Source organism: Nuphar pumila, chromosome 16, assembly GCF_984573655.1.
Source record: "Nuphar pumila chromosome 16, dmNupPumi1.hap1.1, whole genome shotgun sequence".
NCBI lineage: Eukaryota > Viridiplantae > Streptophyta > Magnoliopsida > Nymphaeales > Nymphaeaceae > Nuphar > Nuphar pumila.
The window spans coordinates 70,880,593-70,906,538 of record NC_143264.1 but is presented as its reverse complement, the minus strand read 5'-3'; the positions used below and the strand labels follow the sequence as shown (position 1 = coordinate 70,906,538).

Genomic DNA, 25,946 nt, shown 5'->3' with positions numbered 1-25,946 from the left:
GGTTGCTTATATTACGTCAACACTCTCTCAAGAAGTGTTGGTTACTCTTTCAGATGATTGCATTGCAGCGGATCTGTGGAGTAAGTTGTCTCAGACATATTCTCAGATATCAGAAGCCCGAGTTATGTACTTAAAAAATGAATTTCAAAGTTTGAAGAAAGGATTCATGACAATCATGGAATACATAGGCCACTTGAAGAGTATTACTGATCAATTGGCGGTTATTGGAAGTGTTATTGCAGATAAAGATAAAGTTCAACAACTTCTCAATGGATTGGGTCCTAATTTTGACATGCTTACCACTGCTTTATCATGTCTTCCGCAGTTGCCCACTTTTGACGACCTTCAAGTGAAACTTCTCGAGCATGAGATGATTATGAAACAAAGGGCAGAAGGAAATGAATCAGCTCGTCCTCATTCAGTTTTGGCCATGGACACTTCTGTAGGTTTTGGACGAGGGAATGAAGGGCATCAAGGAGGCAGAAGCCGCGGACGTTTTGGGCAGGGAGGACGTGGTATCTTGCCTACACCTAATATTTCAGGGGTTTTTAATACAGGGAATCAGAGGAGAGTGCCCACTTGTTTCTTATGTAACAAAAGAGGACATATTAAAGCTGATTGTTGGTTTAATCTACAGAATAGAGGAAAAATAAACAAAATTGAGAATAAATCAGCTACTACTGTGGACACAAAAGGGTCATCCACAGATGTGCAACAACTTTTGTTATCAGCATTGTCACAGATGACGATCAAGCAAAATGAACAAGGCGAATGGTATGTTGATTCAGGTGCCACCACACATGTTACGGGTAATGCGTGTAAGTTATCTCACTTATTGCCTTATTTTGAAAAAGGTAGTATAGTTATGGGAGATGGAACTTATCACTCCATTAGTCATACTGGCAGTGCACATATCCCTATGTCAAAGTCCTCACTTCACTTGTCTAATGTCCTTCTTGCTCCTAATATTAAAAAGAACATTGTTTTTGTAGCTAAACTTGTTGACGATATGAATTCTTCTGTCGAATTTACTCCCTCTTCTGTTTATGTTAAGGATCTACGAACGAAGGAGACGTTCGCTAAGGGGGAGCGACAAGGAAACATGTACGTCTTCAAGGAGATTCCTTCAGTGTCTTCGTCTTCAGTCCCAGTTCTCCAGTTGAAGTCGTCCAAGCATTCTTCAGTGTCTTCACCTTCAGAGTCTTTGTTTTTCCCTTCATTGAAAGTTTTTAATTCATCTCATTGTAATAAGTCAAATACTTGGCATAGTCGTTTGGGACATTGTAGTCGGGGTTTCGTTGAAAACCTTGTATCTGATGGTCTCCTTCCAGAGTCTAGTTTATGTTCATTTTTTGATAATAATAATAAATGTTCTTCATGCGAACTCTGCAAAAGTCATGTTCTTCATTTTCATATTATAAATAAAAGAGCTTCAAAGCCATTTGAGATTATTTGTTCTGATGTTTGGGGACCCGCCCCTATTCCTTCTCTTTCTGGCAGTCGTTACTATGTTATCTTTATTGATTCTTATTCCCGTTATACTTGGATATATTTCTTAAAACACAAGCATGAAGTTTTTCAAATATTTTGAGAATTCCATTCGATGGTCAAAACAAAGTTTGCTTGTGATATTGTGCATTTACAATGTGATGGTGGAGGAGAGTATTCATCGAACGAGTTTATTGCCTTTCTTCGGGATAAAGGAATAAGTCGACTGGTTTCTTGCCCTCATACTCCTCAACAAAATGGGGTTGCGGAGAGGAAACACAGGCATATTGTAGAGAGCGCGATGAGCATGTTACATGATAGCAATGTGCCCGTTAGTCTCTGGACAGAAGTTTTTCACACATCTGTTCATATCATAAATCGTCTTCCTATGACACTTTTGGATCACAGATCTCCCTATTATACTTTATTCGGGCAACATCCCTCTTACGATGAGCTGCGTGTTTTTTGTTGTGTATGCTACGTACATGTTGATTCATCTCTGCGAAATAAGTTTCAGGACAAGGCTGTCAAGTGCAGATTTGTTGGGTATGCAGATGAGTACAAAGGTTATCGATGTTATGATCCTACTACAAAACGTATTAGGACCTCCAGAAATGTTGTTTTCGACGAACGAAATTTTCAGGTCAATGACTCTGCAGCGTTGCCATCTCGAGAATTAGAAGTATATGATCCATGGATGAGCGCAGATCTTTTTGCTAATACAGGAGAAACATGTCAGACAAATTGTCCTTCCTTCGGCTTGAGTAGGGAGTTGAATGACTCACATATGCATGTTGAATTATCTCCAGTTGAGTCTCCAGTTGAACCACCCCTAGTAGAACGCTTCTCTGGGCAGATATACACTAGACGGGACAAAAATACAGAGCCGAGGAATGTGGAAAGCATCACCAATGATCCGGCTCAAAGGTCGTCACGCATTAAGCATCCTATTCAACGATGGGTGAGTTATGAGACCTTCTCCCTTGATTTCTAATTGTTTATGTCTCAGCTCACAAAACAGGATGAACCCACTTGTTTTAATCAAGCTCTTCAATCCCGTCATTGGACTGAAGCTATGAATGAAGAAATGGAAGCTCTTCATGAATGTCAGACTTGGGAAATAGTCCCTCGACCAGAAGGAAAGAATGTAGTTGGCTCAAAATGAGTTTATAAAACAAAGTATAAGCCTGAAGGAAGCATTGACAGATATAAGGCACGACTCGTTGCTCGAGGATTCACACAACAATATGGTGAAGACTACGATGAAACTTTTAGTCTGGTAGTCAAAATGGGTACTATTCGTGTCATCATATCCCTAGCAGTCGATCGAGGTTGGAGCCTTAGCCAGATGGATGTTAAAAATGCATTTTTACATGGAACTTTAAAGGAAGAAGTGTATATGGAGCAACCTCCTGGTTATGCCGAGAAGGATCCTACTGCCTGGGTGTGCAAACTAAGGAAATCTCTGTATGGGATGAAACAGGCCTCCCGTTCCTGGTTTGAAAGTTTCTCTATGCAAATTCAGAGTTATGGTTTTAGAAGATGCCCTCTGGATCACTCATTCTTTATTTACCAAAAGGCAGACATTGTTATACTTCTTCTTATATATGTTGATGACATTGTGATCACTGGGAGTTCAGATAATCATGTGCAAGGCGTGAAACAGTTTTTAATGAAAACTTTTAAGATGAAAGATTTAGCGGAGTTGAGGTACTTTCTTGGTGTGGAAGTTGACAGACAACAAGACACATTGACACTCATGCAACAAAAATACACTCTTGACCTTCTGGAAAGAGCCAGGATGACAAATTGCAAACCAGTCAGTACTCCTAGTGTATTACATCAAAGGCTGAGCTCTAAAGATGGGCATCTTTGTATCAACCCTACAACGTATAGAAGTCTCATGGGGATGTTACAATACTTGACTTTTACCAGTCAATCAGATATCCCAGTTTATGCATGCTCCAACGGAGGGTCATATGGAAGTTGTGAAGCGCATTCTACGTTATTTAAAAGGAACTATAGGAGACGGACTTGTTTATCGCAAAAACGATAATTTGCATAGAAGACATGAACTCATCACTTATACAGACGCAGATTGGGCAGGGGATCCAGATGAGAGACTATCTGTCTCTGGATATTGTGTATATATTGAACACAATTTAGTGTCCTGGAGCAGCAGAAAATAAAAGGCAGTGGCACGATCGAGTACAGAGGCTGAATACAGATCGATGGCTGCAGGCACGGCAGAAGCCACATGGATTAGACACTTATTGAGTGATCTTGGAGAGACAATTATTTGATCATTTCTTCTATGTGACAATCAAAGCGCAATAAACATTGCATTTAATCCTATCCAACATAGCAGAATAAAGCACATTGAGATTGATCAACATTTCATACGGCAGAAAGTCGAGATGAAGGAGATAGAACTACGTCATGTTCGAACAGAAGATCAAGTGGCAGACCTGTTTACCAAGGGGTTAACAGGACGTCAATTTTGGTTATTGAAGAGCAAGTTGTACATGCTCCAAAATCACGTACAACTTGAGGGAGGGTGTTAAAATATATCATGCGTATGGATCTGGATCCAGATCCATACGCATGGCATATTAAATGAAACACACATGCTAAATTCATCTTCATTAATGGCATCCTTATAATATCTCTGATATTATAAGGCTCGTTGTATACTCCTTGTATTTTATAAATGTTAAGGTTTGGAGGTCGAGCATGTTGTGTGTGCCGCCCCAGCCGATTCTGCATCTCTCTCTCTCTCTCTCTCTCTCTCTCTCTCTCTCTCTCTCTCTCTCTCTCTCTCTCTCTCTCTCTCTCTACTTTCCTGTGCAGGTTGAACCACACATATGAGATCGAAATCTCATAGGAGATACAGCAGAGAGGGGGGGACGAGCCTCACCCCGACGGAGGATGCCGATGACAACATTCCGGTAAAGTGTGGCCGACGCCACGGCTGCTCCGATCGCCGACATCCTGCGACACAGGGGACGAAGAGGGGGTTCTCGCGTCGTCGGGGGGTCTGCCGGACTCAGAGAGGAGGAGCAGTGGTGGCGGCGAAGGAGGGGGGTCACCTGAAGCTTGGAGGTTGCCGTCAGCGTCGATAGCCGGCTCTCGAAGGTCGTTGACGACGGTCGTCGATGACTGTAGCAGTCGGGACAAGGGTGGTGGCCGGCGGCGAGTCGCCGGTGTTGGCTCGAAGGGGGGAATTGCCGACGACTACGATCGTCGACGACGGGGAGGTCGGTTGCCGAAGCTCGGAGGTTGGCAACTGCAGCACCCGAGACGAAGGCGGTGGCCGGCGGCGGGTCGCCGGCGTCTGTGGCCGCAGAGAGGAACGGAGACGGGAGAGGAGAGAGAAGGGGCGAGGGTTTCTACCCTTCGCCCGAGATGCCTGTGACTTTTTAAAGTCACAGGCTTCTCGATCGTTCGAGAAGTCGGATCCGGGTTCGGGCTCGGGTCCAGCTCGGATCCGGGTCCGACACAACGGGCCAACCTTAACACGTGTCTGACACGTGCAGGACACGTGTCTGACACGGGTTTTTTTTTTACGGGCTTTACACGGATTCTTCCTTAGGAACTTCAAAATCAAATCCATTGTCATTTTCTAGAAAGGTAACATTTCTAGAAACATAGAGTTTATCATTTGTTTTATCATAACATCGATATCCTTTTTTATTATCAGCATAACCAAGAAAGACACATTTTATGGCTTTAGGAGAGAGTTTGCTATATTTTTCAAGAAGCACGAAACATTTACAACCAAATACCCTTAGCCTTTTTAAATCAAGAGAAATTTTAAAGAGTTTTTCAACAGGAGACTTGTTTTCCAAAGTTTGAAAAGGCATGCTATTTATTAGATAGACTGCGGTTAGGGTAGCTTCAACCCAAAATTGCTTTGGAATTTCTTTTAAAATAAGTAGGGTTCTAGTATTTTCAATGATGTGACGATGTTTTCTTTCAGAAATCCCATTTTGTTGAGGCGTCCTAGGGCATGTTTTTTTATGCACAATTCCATGATTTTTTAGATATAATTGAAATTCATTTGAAAGAAACTCTCCCCCAGAGTCGGAGTGGAAGACTTTAATGTTTGTTTTAAATTGATTTTTAACTAGATTATGAAAGTTTTTAAAACATGAAAAAACTTCGAATTTGAGTTTTAGAAAGTAAATCCAAGTATGTCTACTAAAATCATCTATAAATGTAACATAGTACGAATAACCACCTTTTGACATAACAGGAGCAGGACCCTACACATCCGAATGCACTAATTCAAAATTTTTGTGTCACAGAGGTTCTAGACCCAAAAGGTATCATTTGCATTTTTCCAAGTATACAATCTTAACATACAAAATTTTTATCTTTACAAAATTTTTCCAAAAGTGAAAAAAGAGATAATTTGGATATACTTGGGTGTCCTAATCTTTTATGCCAAAGATCTATATTAATGTCTTTGACATGATTACAAAACGAGTATTTTGGTAAACACAGGAAATCCATGTAGTAAAGGTCTCCTCGTCTATGACCTTGCCCAATCAGCTTCATTGACTGGAGATCTTGCACCCAACACACCTTAGATGAGAAAAATACTTTACAACCATAGTCAGCAATTTGAGAGACCGAAAAAAGATTTAAATCCAGTTTGGGAATGACTCACTTTTGGAACAAAATTTTTTTTTTGAAATATCATCAAGGTTTCCTAAGCTTTTGACTTTTAAAGAGGTACCATCGGCAGTTGACACATATGAGAAATATGATTTAGTACAATCGGATAATAGAGACTCATTATGAGTCATGTGGAAAGAAGCACCCGAGTCTAGAATCCAAGATGTCTTACCTGGAGGAGACGAGGAAGAGATGGTAACCCCAGATGTAGAAGGTGTATCCTTGAGGAGTTGTGAGACGGCTTCTGCTATTTGAGCAAGATTTAATTCATTGAAGTTTCCCCCTTGATTCTTGAGGTTCTTCACTTAAGGCGGCCACCTTTTTAAATTTGGGACATTCCGGTCTTATATGTTTGGGTTTCTTACAATGATGACAAATAATTTTACCTTTGTATCCTCCTCCATTGTGTCATTCCCCATTGAACTTCTTCTCAAAGTGAGGTGGTTTATATGTTTTCACAAAATTTTTGGGTCTTGCCATTGCAAGGACCTCATCATTAGACTTGTGCATTCTAAGTCTTGTCTCTTCTTGACAAATTTGAGCAAGGGCCTCACTTATATAAGGAAAAGTGGTCCTATAAAGTAAGGAAGATCCTCAAATTCCGATCGAAGGCCATAAAGAAAGGAGAAAAGATTTTTTCTTTCGATTTGGGTCATTCTCATATCAATAGCCGAACCTTCCTATTTTGGTTCCAACATGGCTAATTCATCCCAAATAAGAGATAAAATACAGTAAAAATCTCTTACACTTTTATCTCCTTGTTTTGAATTATGTACCTTATCTTGGAGATAATAAAGTCTAGCCATAATCTTTTGAATAAAGGTACTTCTTAGAATGCTTCATGCATCACATGCCTTCTTGAATTTGATGATATTGGTGGCGATCTTGAACTCCATGGTATTCATAAACCATCAGAGTATTTGTGCATTGTTTGCCTCCCAATCTTCCAATTTATTTTGGTATTCTTTCAAGGCTTTTTCTTTTTTTTCTTCGGACAAGGCTTTGACTTGATCTCCTTTTCTTCTAGTCAATTTAAATTGTGGTTCACTAGTAGAACCACTAACAAAACCCTGTAATTTTTTTCCTTTGATATGATTCTCCATAGTCATCGCCCACATCAAGTAGTTGTTTTCATTGAGTTTGTAAGTGATGACGGTGGCAGACTCTCTTTCTCCCATAATGAATACTTGAGTTTAGAATAGAGGAGATAGAGAATGATCAATGATCGAACACATTTTTAACGAGATTCTCCTTCTTTCAAGAGCCTGGCTTTGATACCATGTAATGAAACAAGGTATAATGAAACAATAGTGAAACAAACACAATGCCAACAAAGGGCTTTAATAAACTCACTTAAGGTTGGTCACTAATGGACCAAATACAATCACAAAAGAGATAAAAATATCAAACAAGATGAGAAAAAACTCTAGAGAAAACCCTCAAATGCTTCTAAGAGCATTAAGGAATAACAAGGGAGCCTCACTCCAGCACATGGGAGGCAGTCTAGCTCTTTGGACTGCCTTCCAAGAGTCATTATTATGATTGTTGGACTGCTTCCCAACAGTCATATTTTGACTGTTGTGCCCAACAATCATAATATGGTTGTTGGGCAGGTTATTCATTATAATGTTAAATTACATTTCAGTCCCTAGTAGACTGTACTTTATGATAAAAGATAGACTAGTTGGACTGCCTCCCAAGAGTCATATTTTGACTGTTGTGCCCAACAATCATATTATGACTGATGGGCAAGTTATTTATTACAATGCTAAATTACATTTCAGCCCCTAGTGGATTGTACTATATGATAAAAGACAAAAATACCCTTATTGGGTATTTGAATATAATTTTATTTTTTACATAAACACCCCAATTTTGACCAATCATATTCTTGTGGATTATTTCCTCGAAACACTGATGTTTTATGTCCAAAATGGTTAGATCCAGTGTTATTAAAAACGCGCCTCAAGGCGCAAAAAGCGCGCCTCGCCTCAAGGCGAGGGGCTTTGTGCCTTGAGGCGCAGGCATAAGGCGCAAAAGCCCTGAGGCGCACGCCTCATACGCCTTGAGGCGTACGCCTCAGAGCGAGGCGCGCCTCAAGGTGAGGCGTACGCGCCTCAAGGTGAGGCTTTTAATAACACTGGTTTTGTCCTATTGAATTTTCTCTCCAACTTTTTCTAACTTTTATGCAGTGGGAGTCCAACTCAAACACCAATCTTTTGCAAGTTGTATGAAAACAGTAAACCCCCTTATGAAATTAAGAACTAAGTGGGTAATTAACTTTATCCTATGTCATTAGCAAATTATACTCTCCAACAGCTAGCATATGCCATCTGAATCTCTCTATATATAATCCATAGATACATGCCTATCGAAGAAGGAAATTATATAATTGATTTTCATGCCCACTTTTCCCCTTCAATAAAGTGATCACTTATATGTTCATCATATCCACATTCACCTTTTTACACAGAATTAATACCAGGATTCTCTTATCGATCTATTATTATCTCCACTCCAAAGTGCTCCCTGTGGTGTGTCTGTTCATATGTGCTTTGTGAGAATCTTTGTATAGGTTTAATCGTTCAACTTTAATTAGTTTGTCCTGGAATTTACTATTCAAGTCATAAGCAATAAGTTAGATTCACTTTTAGTAAGATTAGAAGTGTAGTAGACTATTATACAAGAATTTAAAGATGGGCCAACAATAGGCCAATTTTCTGCTCAGACTTAAATCTTATTCTACAAAAATAATGGATATATAGGTATATATATAGAAACATCATCCCTAGGATTAGTTAAATAACTAGATCTTAGAAAAGGGTGTCACGTTAATGAAAGTGTCACGGTTGTTTCACTGCAGTTTATACAACTGTAACAGTTGAACTGTTCTTGCTTTCTCAATAGCATCCACACTGGGAGTGTTGTATTTTGCACGCTGTCTCATAAAAAGATGCAAATCACAGTTGGATCAGTAAAGAGAACCATAGTTTCACTGGTTACTTAGCTTATAGAAACGTAGTTTTCAACACATAATTTGACAAGTATAACTAACTCAGGAATCAAATCCAATAGTCTAACTTCAAGCACATGGTATAGGTTTGGGAATATATAGGATTCTGGCTAATTGTATTGGTTCGCTTCTTATGTCATAAAAAAATATCAGATCTCTTTTCATGTTGGGGATCCCTCTCATGTCTTCTTTACCCTTTTACTTTACTTTATTTAGAGTTTCCATTCATTGGCCAGAACACTGTGTGCACATGCAAACAAACTTATTTTATGGCATAATAATGTAAATGCTTTTGATACTAAGTATTTAATCAATTTTATCAATCTTTAATTATTCCACAATACAATAACTAAGTTGTTTGTGGCTAAATTTACTTCTACTGCCATGGTTTGATGTTAGGTGTATGATATACTGTCATGGTTTGATGTTAGGTTTTATACGTTAATCTCATATTTTTTAGAATAATCTCATATATTTTAATTTCTTTTAGTTAATCTCATATATTTTCCAGTTATGTAATCAATTTTTTAGTTACTTTTATATGTTAATCTCATATTTTTTAGAATAATCTCATATATTTTAACTTTTATAGGTTAATCCCATATATTTTAACTTTTGTAGGCTAATCTCATATATTTTTTAGTTATGTAATCAGGTTTTAGTTACTTTTATATGTTAATCTTATATTTTTTAGTACTTATTTGACATTTTCTATTTCTTATTGGTTGTCAATTTCATCAATAACGCATTTCTTTATTTATTTGTATTTTTAGATATTTTTTTATAATTTTTTAAAAGTTTTCAAAAAAAATTTTTGAGGCTTACGCTTTACGCCTCAAGGCTTACGCCTCGCCTCGGTTTTTGGTTGAGCGCCTCGCTACGCCTCAACGCTTTTCACAACACTGGTTAGATCCTTTTCAAGTGCATTTTTGACCTAGGAAAATGATGTTTTCAAGTTAAGCATTCAAAAGAATAAGCTTTCCAATAAGCCAATCCTATGTCACAGGGATTCGGCTAGCAGGGTGTTGCACTCGCGTCGATGCAACGGGACGTGGGTGTGAGTGCGGCACTGGGTGCAGTCAACCCGACCCTGGGTGCGGTCAACGCACCCAGGGTCATTTTGGTCGAATTTTCGAACTTAAAAAAAAATTGCCAAGAAATTTTTTTTTTGCCCTATATGTCACAGGGATTCTCCAGCTAGGTGCCGCACCCGTGTTGCACCCGATGCGGTCAACCTTTGGACTTTATATATATATAATTTTTTATATTTTTGCCGCACCCTGGCGCCCAGGTTTGTTGAAAGTGTCGCACCCACACCCATGTGACGTAGAGCCAATCGCATTGTGCCATGTCATTCCTCTAGCCAATTAGGAGCAGGCTGCTATGCAACAGCAATATCCAGATCTCTAGATACAAAAAACATAGAAATCCTAGTCTAAGATCCAAGTTAGACTCTGTAAATAGGGACCTAGACCCCCTCTCCCAACATCTATACCCTCAGTGTAAGAGTATTGTTGTTGTGAGAGTCTATCCTAGCCTAGGTACCCACACCCCATAGAAGCTACTTGCCAATTTTAAGTCTAGATCACCAATTCTAGGATCCCTCAGCCAGACCGAAGTGTCCCTAAACCCTTAGTTCTGCGGAGAATCTATCGGAATCACATCGTGCTTGTCTTAGGAGGGCTGCCTAAGCCTACGGTGAGCATCATTTTCCTTTATTTTCATTTATTCTGTTATATTTCGTTTTATTTGCATTAGAATAGATTTATCTAACATAGTGCATATTTTGTGTGTTTTCCTGTTTTTCCACAAGCCTTGGTGGTATCCTACACCATCAAGAGCTCACTTTCTGTTTTAAGAGTTCGAAAAGAGGTACATGAGGTCGAATAGGTGGAAGAATCAATCAATGAAGTTGAAGTCCTGTTGGAGTTGATCTGTCACCACTTAGAGAGAAAATGAGATCAACTTGCAGGCCGGGTACCCACATATTTTTAAAATTTATTTTCAAAAATTTGTTTATATTTTTTAAACTAATTTGGTGCACAATTTCTCATCTACAGGTGGTTGATCTCATTTAGTATTTCATTACAACTCCACACTTGTTTCTTCCTTTATATCAATCAAAAGATCAAGACAAGGCCTAACAAAATTCATTACACATGCCATTTTGAAACCCATAGGCGGTGTCCCTTGCTGCAAGGTCAAAGCTGGGTGGATAGGATGTTAAAAATGTATATATATATATATATATATATATATGTATGTGCATCATGTACATATATGTATGTATTCTTTGTATACATATATATTACAATGTAACTAGAGTATAACTAGGTTTTTTATTTTTTATAGTTTCTTTTGGACTAGTCAACACAGCGTTGACTAGTCAAAAGAGACATTGGGACAGGCCCACTGCTCCAAATAGAGCGGTTGGACCTGCTCCAACATCTCTCTAGAGGCTCTCCTTTGTGTATATAAATAGGGGATGACTCCCCTTCTAATGTATGCTTCTTGCATTGTTCTACAATCAATAAAATATTACTTGTATTTTGTTGTGTTAACCACTTTGCGTGGATTTGGTGTGTGAGTCTATTTTTGTGGCTTGCGTATGATTTTTGGTGCTTTGGTGGAACTCTTTTGAGTGTCCACTTTGTTGATTTGGTGAACATCTTTGGGAAACCTTGTTTCCTTCCATGGTATCTGAGCAAGGAGATCAAGCTGATTTTTGGTGCATTGAGAAGCGTGTCACTCAAGATTTGTAAGAGTTAAAACCTTTTTTGCAAAATTCATTTAAGTACTTGTGAGATTGTGGTGCTCACTTTATGAAAGAGTGTTAGTGCTCTTCATTGGAGGTGAAATGCTCATGTGTTGATGCTCTACATTGAAGATGCCTTCTTGGTGGTAGAGTGTTCGTGATCTTCTTTGTTTTTTCTGTCTCTCCACCTTTTCTACCTCATCTCTATCTTTATTCTCTTTTAGACCTTGTAAACATGGATGACAATGATAATGTCATCATCAAGCTCAATGACACAAACTATGTAACATGTGCTTCAATCATAAAACACCTCATATGAGGGAAAGGGTCGTGAGGATTAGTGGAAGGTCTCATTCAAAACCCAAGCTAATTCTTACTAAGATCAAAAGAGAAAAAGAAGTACCTCTTATGAAGGTGGAAAAGAATGGTCACTTATGAGAAAAAATAGAAAGAATGAAGAATAAGACACGACGAGATTATGTTTTGTCTCATTAGTAGTCTTGACATCAAAAAGTGCTCAAGTCTACCTAAATTTGAACATACAAATAAAGCATGAGACTACCTTAAGACAACGTATTTTCTTAAGGATATTTCACACATATGCAATTTGTAAGACAAAGTACGTACTATGACTCAAAGAGAAAAGTATTAGGAAATACTTTAGTGAGTTGTCCGACCTTTGGAACGAGTTGGCTCTTCTTGAGCCTAGATGGCATTGTCCCAAAGACAGAGAACTCTGTCAAAGACAAATTGATGCAGAGCACTTCTATCAATTCATCAATGGTTTAAGACTGGAGTTTGAGTCTACTAAATCGGCTCTTCTTTATAAAGGGAAAGTCCCCTCTATTGAAGATAACATTGAAGAGCTAAGTATAGAGGAAAATAGACTAAAAAATAAGACATCTAAAGATGATGATGACTCGGTCCTAGCTGTATCTAAAATGGGAAACCATGTTCATACTTACAAACCACCACAATATGGGAGACCAAACAACAATCACTATGGAAAACAAGGCAATGAGTTTGAGAAGAAAAAACTTATTTGCTATTATTACTGAAAACCGGGACATGTTAAGACGTATTGTCCTAAATTAAAGAGACCCTGTAAGAAGGTAGCATCGATTACACAAGAGTCGAGTTCAAAATTACACAAGAATCAACCATTGGGAGCATGTCCTTGACTCAACTTGTAGAACTTCTTCAACCTCTACTCAAAGGAGCTTTATCGAACGGAGTCGTGGTCTCTTATGTTGGCATCTCTGACCCCGATAATTTTTTTTTGCTTCTTTACTCAGGTGTCTCTTTTCATATGACACCAAATGGTGATATTTTATCCGAATATTGTAACTCAAGCAAGTCAAATGTTTTTACTGTTGATGAGAGATCTCTTTAGATAAAATGAATAGAAAATTTCAAAAAGATTTTTTATTCCAAAAATTATATATATTCCCAAGTTAAACCTAAATCTTTTATGTCTCTCAATTATCTAACCATAGGTATAATGTTTTCTTCTCTTCTATTGGTTGTCAAGTACATGATCGCCAGTCAAGAAAGCTGATTGAGAAAGGTCATAGAGAAGGAGGTTTATATTACATGGATTTTTTTTAAAATACCCAAGAATAATTTTTGTTATAATGTTTAAAAACTGAATTTGGATTTATGGCATAAAAGACTTAGCCATCCTAATGTATCCAAAATACAACACTTTCTAAATATAAAAAAAAAATTGTAATCTTGAAAATTTTACATGTGAAGATTGTATTCTTGGCAAAATAAAAAGATTGTCATTCCAAGAAAGAACTTTTGACTCTACACGACCGCTTGAGTTAGTACATTCGGATGTTTGGGGTTCAGCACTTGCTATATCTAACGATGGGTTTGCATATTATGTAATCTTTGTTGATGATTTTACTAAACACACATGGATTTATTTCCTTAAACACAAATCTGAATTTTTTTAATATTTTCAAATATTTCACAATTTGGTCAAAAATAAATTTCAAAAGAATGTCTCTATCTTTCGCACTGATTCAATGAGAGAATTTTTATCAAAAGATTTTAAAGATTACATAAAATCAAATGGCCATAAAAAATCTTTCTCCTACACTCTACAATAAAATGGCTTGGCCGAAAGAAAACATAGGCATATCATAGAAACCACAAGAACTTAGCTTATTTAAAATCAAGTACCTAATGAATTTTTTGTTGAAGCCACATTGACTACAATTTATCTTATTAAGAGAATGTCATCTATCACCTTGAAAAATATATCACCACTTGAAAAACTTTTTAAACTTACTCATGATTATTCGAGATTAAGAATTTTTAAGTGCAAATGTTTTGTTTTCATTGATAAAAATGATAAACTTTTTCCTTGTGATATTCCTTGTGTCTTTTTGGGATATGCAAATAACTAAAAAAGCTATAAATGCTTTGATTTTAAAAATAAAAAATTTATATATTTCAAGAAATGTCAAATAGGCAAGGGTTCCCTCACTTTGTTGGACGGGTGGGGGTAAAGAAGTTAGTCCAAGACCATAAAATTAGGTTAGCCACTTGGAACATAGGGTCTTTAACTGGTAAGTTGGTAGAGTTAGTAGATGTTATGTGTAGGGAGAAAGATTGATATTTTATGTCTACAAGAGACCAAATGGGTAGGTGAGAAAGCAAAAGTGATAGAACCTTGGGGATATAAGATTTGGTATACAGGAATAAATAAGAATAGGAATGGAGTAGGGATTGTTATGAGTCGTGAGTTTATAAATAATGTAGTTGGGGTCCGTAGGAAGGGTGATAGGATTTTACTTATTAAATTAGTATTAGGTACGGATATTATTAATATTATTAGTGTTTATGCACCTAAGTAGGTTTAGATGATTCCATTAAGCGTCAATTTTGGAAAGATTTAGATGGAGTAGTACAAGAGATATCTTATGGAGAAAAGCTTTTCATCGGCGGTGACCTTAATGGACATGTAGGCATTAGTAGGGATGGATTTGAGAGTATCCATAGAGGCTATGGTATAGGAGAAAGAAACGAAAGTGGAGAAAGGATTTTAGATTTTGGTTTGTCCTATGATATGATCTTAGCAAACACTTGGTTTAGAAAGAGGGAGTCTCACCTAATAACATTTAAAAGTGGGGTTAATACGAGTCAGATAGATTTTTTCTTACTTAGAAAGAGAGATAGGGATTGTTGCATCGATTGTAAGGTTATATCGGGAGAAAGTATAGCTACACAACATAGAATCTTAATTTTAGATTTTAGAATTAGACAATGCCACAAAAGGAATAGACATAGGATAGATCCTAGAATTAAGTGGTGGACACTGAAAGGAGCTAAACAAGGAATGTTTGTAGAGCAGGTAGTTAAGGAAGTTGATTGGTGTCTCGAGGAGGATTCAGAATCAATGTGGAATAAGATAGCAGATAGCATGAGAAAGGTGGCTAAGGAGGTATTGGGTGAGTCTAAAGGCAGTGCACCGCTAGGTAAGGATACATCATGGTGGAACGAGGATGTCAAATTAGCTATTAAGGTTAAAAGAGAGTGTTATAGAAATCTAAGAGTCGTGATAATGAGAATTTGGAGAAGTATATGATAGCTAAGAAGGAAGCTAAAAAAGTAATTCGAAACGCGAGGGATAAGGTATATAAGGAGGTTTATGACAAGTTGGATACCAAAGAGGGCGAGAAGGATATTTATATGCTTGCAAAGATGAGAGATAGGAAATCGAGGGATCTGAGTATGGTTAGATGTATCAAAGATGAAACGCAAAGGGTTTTAGTCAAAGATGAGGAGATTAAGGAGAGATGGAAAGATTATTTTGATAAGCTATTTAATGGAAGTCATGCTTAGGATCTTGGAGACTTCTCAATTCCTTTTCATGAGATGAATCGTGACTTCATGCGCAAGATTCAAAAGAAAGAAATTGCAGAGGCTTTGAAGAAAATGAAATCAAGAAGGGTAGTTGGCCCAGATGATATACCTATCGAGGCTTGGAAATGCTTGGGAGAGAAAGATTTAGAATGGTTGACAAATCTTTTTAACAAGATTTGGCGGACAAATAAGATGCCTAATGAGTGGAGGAAGAGTACTTTGGTGCCTCTGTATAAGAATAAGGGTGATATACAAGATTGCACAAACTATCGTGGTATAAAACTCATGAGTCATACTATGAAACTTTGGGAGAGGGTGATTGAGTCTAGGTTGAGGAAGGTTGTCATGATATCGAAGAATCAATTTGATTTTATATCTGGAAGATCAACTATGGAAGCTATACATCTTCTTAAACAACTTATTAAGAGATATAGAGAGAGGAACAAAGATTTGCATATGGTTTTTATTGATTTGGAGAAGGCATACAATAGAGTACCTAGGGACGTTCTCTGGTGGACAATGATGAAGAAAGGTGTTTCTCTCAAGTACATTAGTATAATTAAAGATATATATGAAGGAGTAGTAACCAATGTTCGCACTTGTGGAGGGGTGACAACCAATTTTCCTATAACGGTTGGGTTACATCAAAGATCTGCTTTAAGCCCTTTCCTATTTGCTATAGTGATGGATGAGCTTACGAGATCAATTCAAGAAAATGTGTCGTGGTGTATGTTGTTTGCTGATGAAATTGTTTTGATTGATGAGTCTAGAGCTGGGGTTAATGCTAAGTTAGAATTATGGAGACAGACATTGGAAGCAAGAGGTTTTAAGTTGAGTAAGAGTAAGACAGAATATATGGAATGTCGGTTTAGTAAGCAACGAAGTAGTGATGGGAGTGTAGTGAAGCTTGGTGAGCAAGAAATACCGGTGGATGATTGTTTCAAATATTTGGGATCTATCATTCAAAAGTATGAAGAAATTGATGGAGATGTAAATCATAGGATAAAGGTTGGGTGGATAAAATGGAAAAGTGCAACTGGAGTGTTGTGCGATCGTAGAATGTCATTGCGGTTGAAGGGAAAGTTTTATAGGACGACTATTAGGCCCGCTTTACTATATGGTACGGAATGTTGGGCTGCCAAGAGACATCATATTCAAAAAATTAGTGTAGCTGAGATGTGTATGCTTAGATGGATGTGTGGAAATACAATAAAAGATAAGATTCAGAACGAGAAGATACGTAAGAAGGTAGGCGTTGCACCCATTGAAAATAAGATGACAGAGAATCGTTTACGGTGGTTTGGACATATTCAGCGAAGGCGTAATGATGCTCCATTAAGAAGGATGGAGAAATGGGAAAATATATTAGTTAAAAGAGGTCGGGGTAGGCCTAGGAAGACTTGGATGGAGATGATAGGAAAGGATATGAATGCTTTGAACCTCACCGAGGACATGACATTGGATAGAAATGATTGGAGGAGAAGGATTCATGTGGAAGACCCAGAATGATTTTCTTTGTTGGTTCATATCGCGAACCCCAATTGTTTTGGGATGAAGGCGTAGTTGTTGTTGTTGTCTTTCTTAGAAAAAAAATAAATTTAAAAATCCTAAGGAAAAAAACTGAGTATTTTTTCTTGTTGGATCTAATTCCAAAGTTTGGAGATTGTGATGTTGATCTTGATGAGGATCAGGAAATCAGAAATGATATGGTGAGTGAAGAAGAATCTCTTGATAATGAGATAAGTAAAGAACAACCTCGAGATCAAAGTTGTATCCGATATTTCAGGCGTAGTAGTTCTGAACATCTGTGTGCCCTTGAAAAATATACCAATAATGAAAATCATGTAGAAATACAAACTAGAAGTTCATCTAGAGTATCAAAACCCCCGGGAAATTTGTGTCCTATGAGTCCTTTTCACCTAAGTATCAAGCTTAAGTTGCATTGATACATTTCTATATAGAACTCTCAAAATATGTTGAAGCAAAGAACTATGTCACATGGGTGCAGGTGCGGGTGCGGCGCAATTTCAAAAATTTTGGACACAAGGACTCGACTATATATATATATATATATATATATACAACAACAACTACGCCTTCATCCCAAAACAATTGGGGTCGACGCTATGAACCAACAAAGAAAATCATTCTGGGTCTTCCACATGAATCCTTCTCCTCCAATATTTTTAAATATATATATATATAAAAGACTCGATCAAAGTTATGCCCATTAGGGGACAGGTGATGAGTTGTGAAGCCTGATTCAGGATTTTTTTCCTTACAGGAGGGGGGGGTTCCCCCCGGTGCGGGTCCCGCTGCGCGGTCAACTGGCGGGGGTCTAGGGGGGCACCCCTGGTGGGGGGTTATAGGGGGGGGGGGGGGCTGCCCCCCCCCCCCCAAGAATTTTTTTTTTAAATTCTCTAGCCCAAAATTTTTTTAAAAAAAAATTCATAAAATGGACCAAAATGACCCTAGGTGCGTTGACCGCACCCAGGGTCGGGTTGACCGAGTCTGAGCCGCACCCGTGTCCGTGCGTGTCGATGCGGGTGCGGCGACCTTGGATCCGAGTCCGTGTGACATAGGCAAAGAAACATCCTGAATGGGTAGAAGTCATGAGGGTAGAATTAAATGCTTTAGAAAAGGCGAATACTTAAATTGTCCAAGATATTTTCATAGAAAAAAACTCATAGGTTGTCGATGGGTATATAAGATAAAAATCAAGAGTGATGAAACTTTTGAAATATACAAAACTAGGTTAGTTACCAAGGGATACTCCCAAGAGTATGGAATAGATTATGAGGAAACCCTTGCCCCAGTTGCTAAGATGACCACAGTGAGAACCGTAGTAGCCCTTGCCTCTATGAAGAAATGGCCTATATATCAAATGGATGTTAAGAATGTGTTTCTCAATGAAATTTTGGTTGAAGAAGTCTATATGGAGGCACCACCTGGTATAATTATTCCTAAAGGAAAAACACTTTGTTTAAATAAGGCCTTGTATGGCCTTAAACAAGCTTCAAATGCTTGGTATGACAGGTTTAGTCAAGTTACACTTGATGTTGGATTTCAATTGTCTAACTGAAATCACATTAAAAGACTTTTCAAAACATATTTTAAAATAATTGATTTGGGGTTTTTAAAATATTTTCTTGGTATAGAAGTTGTTTATTCTTCTAGAGGTTATTTGTTGACTCAATCTAAATTTGTTTTAGATATTGTTGTCAGGTCTAGTATCTCCAATGATAAGAAAGTTGACACTCTCGAAGTTATAAATGTCAAAATAAAGATTGATGAATGGCAACCACTTGAAAATTCAATACCATATAGACAACTTATCGGGTCACTGTCATATCTCTCAATTACGAGACCTGACATTGCATATGCAGTTCACACAATGAGCAAATTTCAACATACTCCCACCACTATCCATATGGGAGTAGTTTTGCGTATTATTAGATATATCAAAACTTCTATTTTTCGATAACTTTTCTTGTTTGCTTCTTTAATTGCTTATATTGATGCTGACCAAGAAGGTGATCTCAATAATCGACACTCAACTACTGGTTTTTGTGTGTTTTTAGGTGACTCGTTGATTTCATGAAAGTGTAAAATGTAGCAGAAGATCTCTCTTTCTTCAACTGAAGCAGAATACTGAGTCATGGCTATAACCACTGTGAAGTGATTTGGCTAAGAAGATTGTTTGTTGACATGAGAGTCCAGACATCTTTTTTTGTTGTATCACACCCTATGTAATCAAAAGCACTACACAATGCCTAGTCGGTAGACCCCTAAAAAGACTAGTCGAGGACTACTCGGGATTAGTCAGTACCCCAATTCAAATATAAAAAAGTACATAAAATATACATAAAAATATGTTTAATTCTTTTACTAATAAGATGTTTTCATTACGCAAGTACAAAAATGCACATGCTTTCACAAAATATATTAACATACATATATATAATTATACACACACAAATATATATATATATATATTTCAATTATTCATAACATATTCAGTATAATCAACAAAATATGCTTTCAACCTTTTACAGAAGCACAATAACACATACATATATAAATAACATATTACATAATTCATAATACTAAACATGCTTTTTGAAGTTTATAGAAAAAGTCATAAGAAACAAACACACACATATAAAAAATATAATCAATTAAAATTAACTATGCATGCCTTCAATGTTTCACAGAAAAAATCCCAAAAGCAAAGTAGCACACACACATATAATAACTAAGCATGTTTTCATGATTTCACAGAATAAATCACACAAACACACATTTATATATAATTATATATACACAAAAGAAAAACAATATATATAACAATAATAAATGGCTAAACTGCCCTCGTGCCTAGGCGGAGGCAGCTTAGTCGCCCACTAGGCGCCTTATCCAGTGCCTAGTCGGCAAAATTGGTACCTTTTAAGGTACCCACCTAGGAATTGCAAAGCCTAGGCATTTTACTTACGTATGACCGACTAGGCAGACTAGTCGATGCCTAGTCGGGGCTTTTGACTACATAGATCGCACCACATCATGATTTAAACTGTTTAGTTTCTTCCCCTTCACCCACAAAACAATCACCCCTCCTCATCTAATATGAAGTTTACAGAAAACGAAATAACTACATCAGCCCTATTTCCATCTGTTATCATCATACCTAGGCATACAACTATGTTACAAAGATAAGTGGACATGAGGACACGAGATGTGGGTTTGACTTGCAAGTTCGAAAACCTTTTCAAAAATGAGACATGAAGACACAGAAATTTTTTAATTCTTTAATCAATAAAAAAATATTTTGTTATTTTAATATTAATTTTTTTATATTATTAAAAGTAGTAAAATTTATTTAAAATATTAAAATAATGGTCGTACAAATCTGTGTTTAATTTAAATATGAGATAACATAGATAGAAGCAGATTTAAATCAGACTTTATTTGCATAATGCATATCCAACTGAAGTTATTCGTCAACCAGAAGGTTGATGAGTTACCTAGTATTAAAAGTGGAACCTCCATCAACTAAAACAACCAATGAATGCGTCTACAATTTTATAAACCATTCACAAAACACAATACTTAATTTAACTAATTAATTTTTGCTGTCATAAGTTATGTATTTCACAGATTAGCTGGCATTTTCTTAACTAGAATGAAAAAGTGAATGATCAACTTACTATTCTAGTCTTTGTTACTTTTTCTGGAGGTATGAAACAATCACAATACTCACGAATCAGCTGCATGCTTTCTGTCATTTCAATCCCTCCCTCAGCATCCCCTGATAGGAACAATATCAACTTGATTCAAGCATCCAACATGTGAATTCAGTCAATGAAAAAGAATCATGAAATACGCACCCGGCACTGATTCAAGTCCAGCAGTCGGAAATTCAATTTCCTGCAAAGAGTCATGTTATACACTATCACATAAAAAAAGAGATCACTTTTCATGATAATTAAAATCAAAATAACTCTCACCAGCAACCGCTTGCCATCTTTCAGAGCAAGTTCAGTTGCTATTTTTGCCTGTCAATCATGCACACATAAATATGCAGTGTACATTAAAAAACATGCCAATCAGGCCTTGTCCTAATGACTCACTGTTCATGAATATTAAAAAAAAAATCATGTAAAAACAATGTCAAAACATAAAGTTCATAAACAGGAAAAAAAAAGGAAAGAGAAAGGTAAATTTTCCACCAGAGGGCAATTAAAAACAGCAAAGAATTTGCTACTGTAATTAGCATCAAGAAATAGAGAAAATGCTAACTAGGTATAGATATCTTAATCTCTTTTGTTCAAATTCAAATTTGTATGCCTTGCGATTATGCTTATCATGGCAGATCAGAACTCATGCATGGCCCTTGAAACTAAACCAAAATCCAGAGGATAAGCCTTGATTACAACCCATTCAATATAAAATATTGGATTTATATTTATAAAAGTCAGAGGATAACAATGATATTGCCAATCAACATAATTCACCAATTCCTCACTCACTCCTTTTATGAGTTCGTCATATAGATTGGTTGCAAGGCGTCCAGACAGGAAGAAGCAATTGTTGCAAATCTTGATGCACTCAAACAGCCAACATGGAAGGTGCAATCACTTCCTCCAAGTGAAAAGGAAAAAAAGAAAATTGGTTATAGATGAGTATTCAAGATCAAAATTAGGTCTTATGTGATATTGGAGTCTGCCAGGCTAAACTTGTGGCTTAAAAACACTCGGCAAATATAGAAATCACTTTGAAGGAATATTATTCCCAGTTGCATGCATGAGAACTATCACATCTTTTATTGTTGTAGCATTAGTAAATGCTCATTGTATTAAATTCATGTAAAAGATGTATCTCTAAATGGCGATCTATATTAAGAGATTTGGATGGATCCACACATATTTGAAAATATGTCATGAATTTATTTTATGATTGAGAAAAATATTTATAGGCTTGAACAAGCTTGAAGATCTTAGTATGACAAGTTTCACCGAGCAATGTTAAATCTTGGTTTTAGATCACGTCATACATATACTGAGCATTTGTTATAAAGACTTTAACAATAGGGACTACTATTCCTTTGCATTTCGGGGATATGATTAGCACTAAAGATGACAAAGAAGGCAAAGATGAGAAACTTATCTTTGTGCACCATTTGAGTGACAGGTCTTGCTCATCTTCATTAAGTTCAGAGTCAAAGTTGCATATCCTCTCAGGGGAGATTTTCTTTTTCAAAAGAAACTTGCAATCTGACATTATCTCTAAATCATGTGTTTCTGATGAGAAAGTGAAAATGTAGAATGATCTAAGTTGAGTGGCAAAGATTATGTTTATCAAACCATACTCCATATTTCAGTTAGTGTAAGCTCCCACCTACCTAACAATCATTCAACCTGATATTACATATAAAATAAATACAGAGTCAATTTTAGCATGTACTACCATCATCCATATGAGTTTTTATTTTCATTTCCAGATATATAAAGAATTCCATCTCTAAAGGTATCATGTTATCTTCATCATCATCCCTTGATCTTTGGCCTATAATCATGCTAACTGGAGGTAATGTGACTGATAGATACTTTACTACAGGTTATTGTCTGTTTATATTTAATTCTCCTATTTCTTGGCATTTCAAGAAACAAAACAAGGTATCTCTATCCTCCCCTCAGGATGAGCACCAAGTTATGCTGACTGCTACTGCAAAACTGGCCTAAGGTGCTTGTTGTCATTGGTGTGCAATCCTTTTCAACTGTTTTGAGATTGTTAGCAATCACGGCTTCATGAATGAAACAAAAACATAGACATGATTTTAGCTATGTTCAAGAAGAATGTATTTATCGCCTCAAAGTGTCAACTTGCCAAACTTTTTAGGAAAGCATTATCCACTCATCGCTTTCCTCTTCTACTAAACAAACACTGAGTCACAAATCTATCAGTTTGAGAGTGTTAAAATCATAATGTTCAAGGCAGTCACATCATTTATTTATTCTTCATAAGCTAGATTAGTCTTTTCTTTATTGCTTCTATTCTTTAAACTCTTTGTCTAAAACAAGGTTAAAGTAGTGTTTTTCTTTTCTCTTTTCATTGTATTATAGTGGTATATAGTTGCTTTGAACCCTTTTCTATTCACTCTCATTAACTTATGGAGATAATTGGTCCTCATAACTGATTCTATTAAATTCTAAAATCATATTTCAGTTTCACCCTTTGTGATAGTGATATTGTAGTTACCATGAAAAATGCACTTTTATATTATATGGGTAAACACTATCACAAGCAAAGTATGTAAACTACCAACGAGAATTCATGAACAATAAGTAATCTTTCTATTCTGATCCCTTATTAGTTATTAACATGTATAAGGTTCTACCTCAAATTTAGCATGTGTTAAGAATGTAATTCTTCTCAGTTGACATATGATAACACAAACAATAGATAATAATATGGTTGGAAATGAACACAATAATTTAGAAATCCATAATATAATTACAAAGGGGATCAGGGAAGAAAGTACTTGTTTGAGAAGCTCAGCATAATTGGTAGGGAATTGTACATCTTGAAAAATGCTTTCACCTCCTCTTGAAACTGCTTGTGGTGAAAAAGGATATGTTCTAGACATTTTGACACCACCAACCCTAACACAACTTATTTGTTTACCAGAATCCAAACCAAATTTCTTTCTCCTACAAGCTTCATAATTTGATGGTAGCTTTTGATCCTATCATTTGCATGAGATGGTACATAAAACAAGTGAAAAAGAAAATGCGAGAATAAGGAGAAGATGAAAAGGAAATACAACAAAAACTAATGCCAATTTAATTTAAAAATCCCAACCTTTGTTCTCATATTTAAATAATGTTAGGTTAATGCTAACAAATTCTTTGTGAATTTGAAAGGCACAGAAAATAGACAAAAGCTCACACCATTAAAGTACCACAGAAGATTAATGGAACTGCATTTGCTTTGTCAAATTTGGCGCATGAATGTGGCACATAATTTAGAAAGACTAATCTACATCAAGAACAATTTTAAAGACTTTGAACAGGACAAGTGCAAGGAGTACATTTTTTATACCGTGTTCTGGTATAACTCTAGGAGATGTAAAGTAACACTTTGGCTTATTTGCTAGCAGATTTTTCATAATTCACTTCCATAATATCAATTAAAATGAGACTCTAATTAGGGTTCTTTTTCAATTACGTTTTTAGAGAAAGGGTACATGCAAATTCCTTGGTAGTCGAAAGTATGCATTCACCTAGGTGATCTAGGCACTAGCGAATGGAAGATGAAGCCATGATATCTCTGAAGCCCTTACATATTCGCCATGGGATTTTGCCGCACGTTACCACTGTTCTACGAAACAACTACCTTTCCTAGGAGACGTGTGCAAGCAATCTATACATGGCTACTCAGTGGAAGTAACAATGGGGATACCTACATGCACTTTCTGGTACAAGAGGTGACATAAACGGGTGCTTGGGGCATTGAAACCGTTATAATTTCTGTAATTGCGTGGGGCATTCAAACCATTATAACACCTTAATATGTGCTAATCATCCAACCAAGTACTCGTAACAATAGAATTAAGAGATTAAAGAATGATGTACAGGAACATCCATACTCTAAAGAAGACCTCATCTTCTCATAATGCAATGTTGGCATTCACAAGTAACTGACAACCAACCAACAAAAAAACAAACAAACAAAGAAAGAAGAAAGAAAGAAAGAAAAAACAATGAAATGCAATTCCAATATATCAATCCTAACATGGCAATCAAAGAAACAGGTGCAATGTGGATATCAGAAGACACAGATTGGCAGAAATTGTAAAAGAGGAAGTTCTTACATGAAGAGATGGAGGGAGTGAAGCACAAACCCCAGCAGAGGCCATGGAAGCGGTTGGGTACTATGAAAGCCCTTGTTTCTTCCCTCCAATTATCCTCCACACAAACTCTTGTGCGGTGTCCCAGAAGACGCTGACAACTTGACGTATGTGAAGGTCAAGAGTCAAGACAATGGGTTCTTGGCGTTATTTTCACCCTCTTTCGTGCGAAAATGGGGCTCTTTCCCACGGATGCTGAAGCCTGAAACCAACACCACCACGGGATTCACAGTTCCGCCCCGTGGTTCTCATGTGGACCCCTCTTTTCTTGTCAAAGCATTTTCTCGTGGAGAAGTCGGTTTCTTGGATCGTGTTCGCAGGTTTCCTAGGGCGCATAAGCATGTCAATGGGTACGGTTTAACCCGGACCGACCCATATCAAACCCTATAGGGTCAAGGTTTGGTGATAAAGAAAGATGTATGATTAGACATCCAAATATATGAAGCTAGGTAAACAACAACAACTACTCCTTTATCCCAAAACAATTGGCGTCGGTGATATGAACCAAAAAAAAATATTTATTCTGGGTCTTCCACATGAATCCTTCTCTTCCAATCATTTTTATCCAATGCCATGTCATCAGTGAGGTTCAAAACATTCATGTCCTTTTCTATCATCTCCATCCAAGTCTTTTTAGGCCTACTCTGACCTCTTTTAATTAATATATTTTCTTATTTCTCCATCCTTCTAACTTGAGCATCATTAGGCCTTCACCGAATATGTCCAAA

The 25,946-nt window shown here is 36.8% G+C and overlaps 1 protein-coding gene across 5 annotated transcripts in view; it reads right to left on the bottom strand.

The window, feature by feature from the left end:
• Positions 1-25,266, bottom strand: part of LOC149813490 (protein LPA3-like) — a 43,804-nt gene extending 18,538 nt beyond the window's left edge. For 4 of the 5 annotated variants that reach the window (XM_089990805.1, XM_089990808.1, XM_089990807.1 and 1 more), the window contains exons 1-5: positions 25,183-25,266; positions 23,851-24,054; positions 21,317-21,364; positions 21,197-21,236; positions 21,017-21,117 (exon numbers count right to left, since the gene is read on the bottom strand). In XM_089990805.1, coding sequence (XP_089846931.1) covers positions 21,017-21,117; positions 21,197-21,236; positions 21,317-21,364; positions 23,851-24,054; positions 25,183-25,227 — 438 coding nt within the window. In that variant the 5' untranslated portion in view covers positions 25,228-25,266. The remainder of the gene's footprint in view (positions 1-21,016; positions 21,118-21,196; positions 21,237-21,316; positions 21,365-23,850; positions 24,055-25,182) is intronic. The other variant, XM_089990809.1, reaches the window with a different exon arrangement.
• Positions 25,267-25,946: the final 680 nt, after the last annotated feature.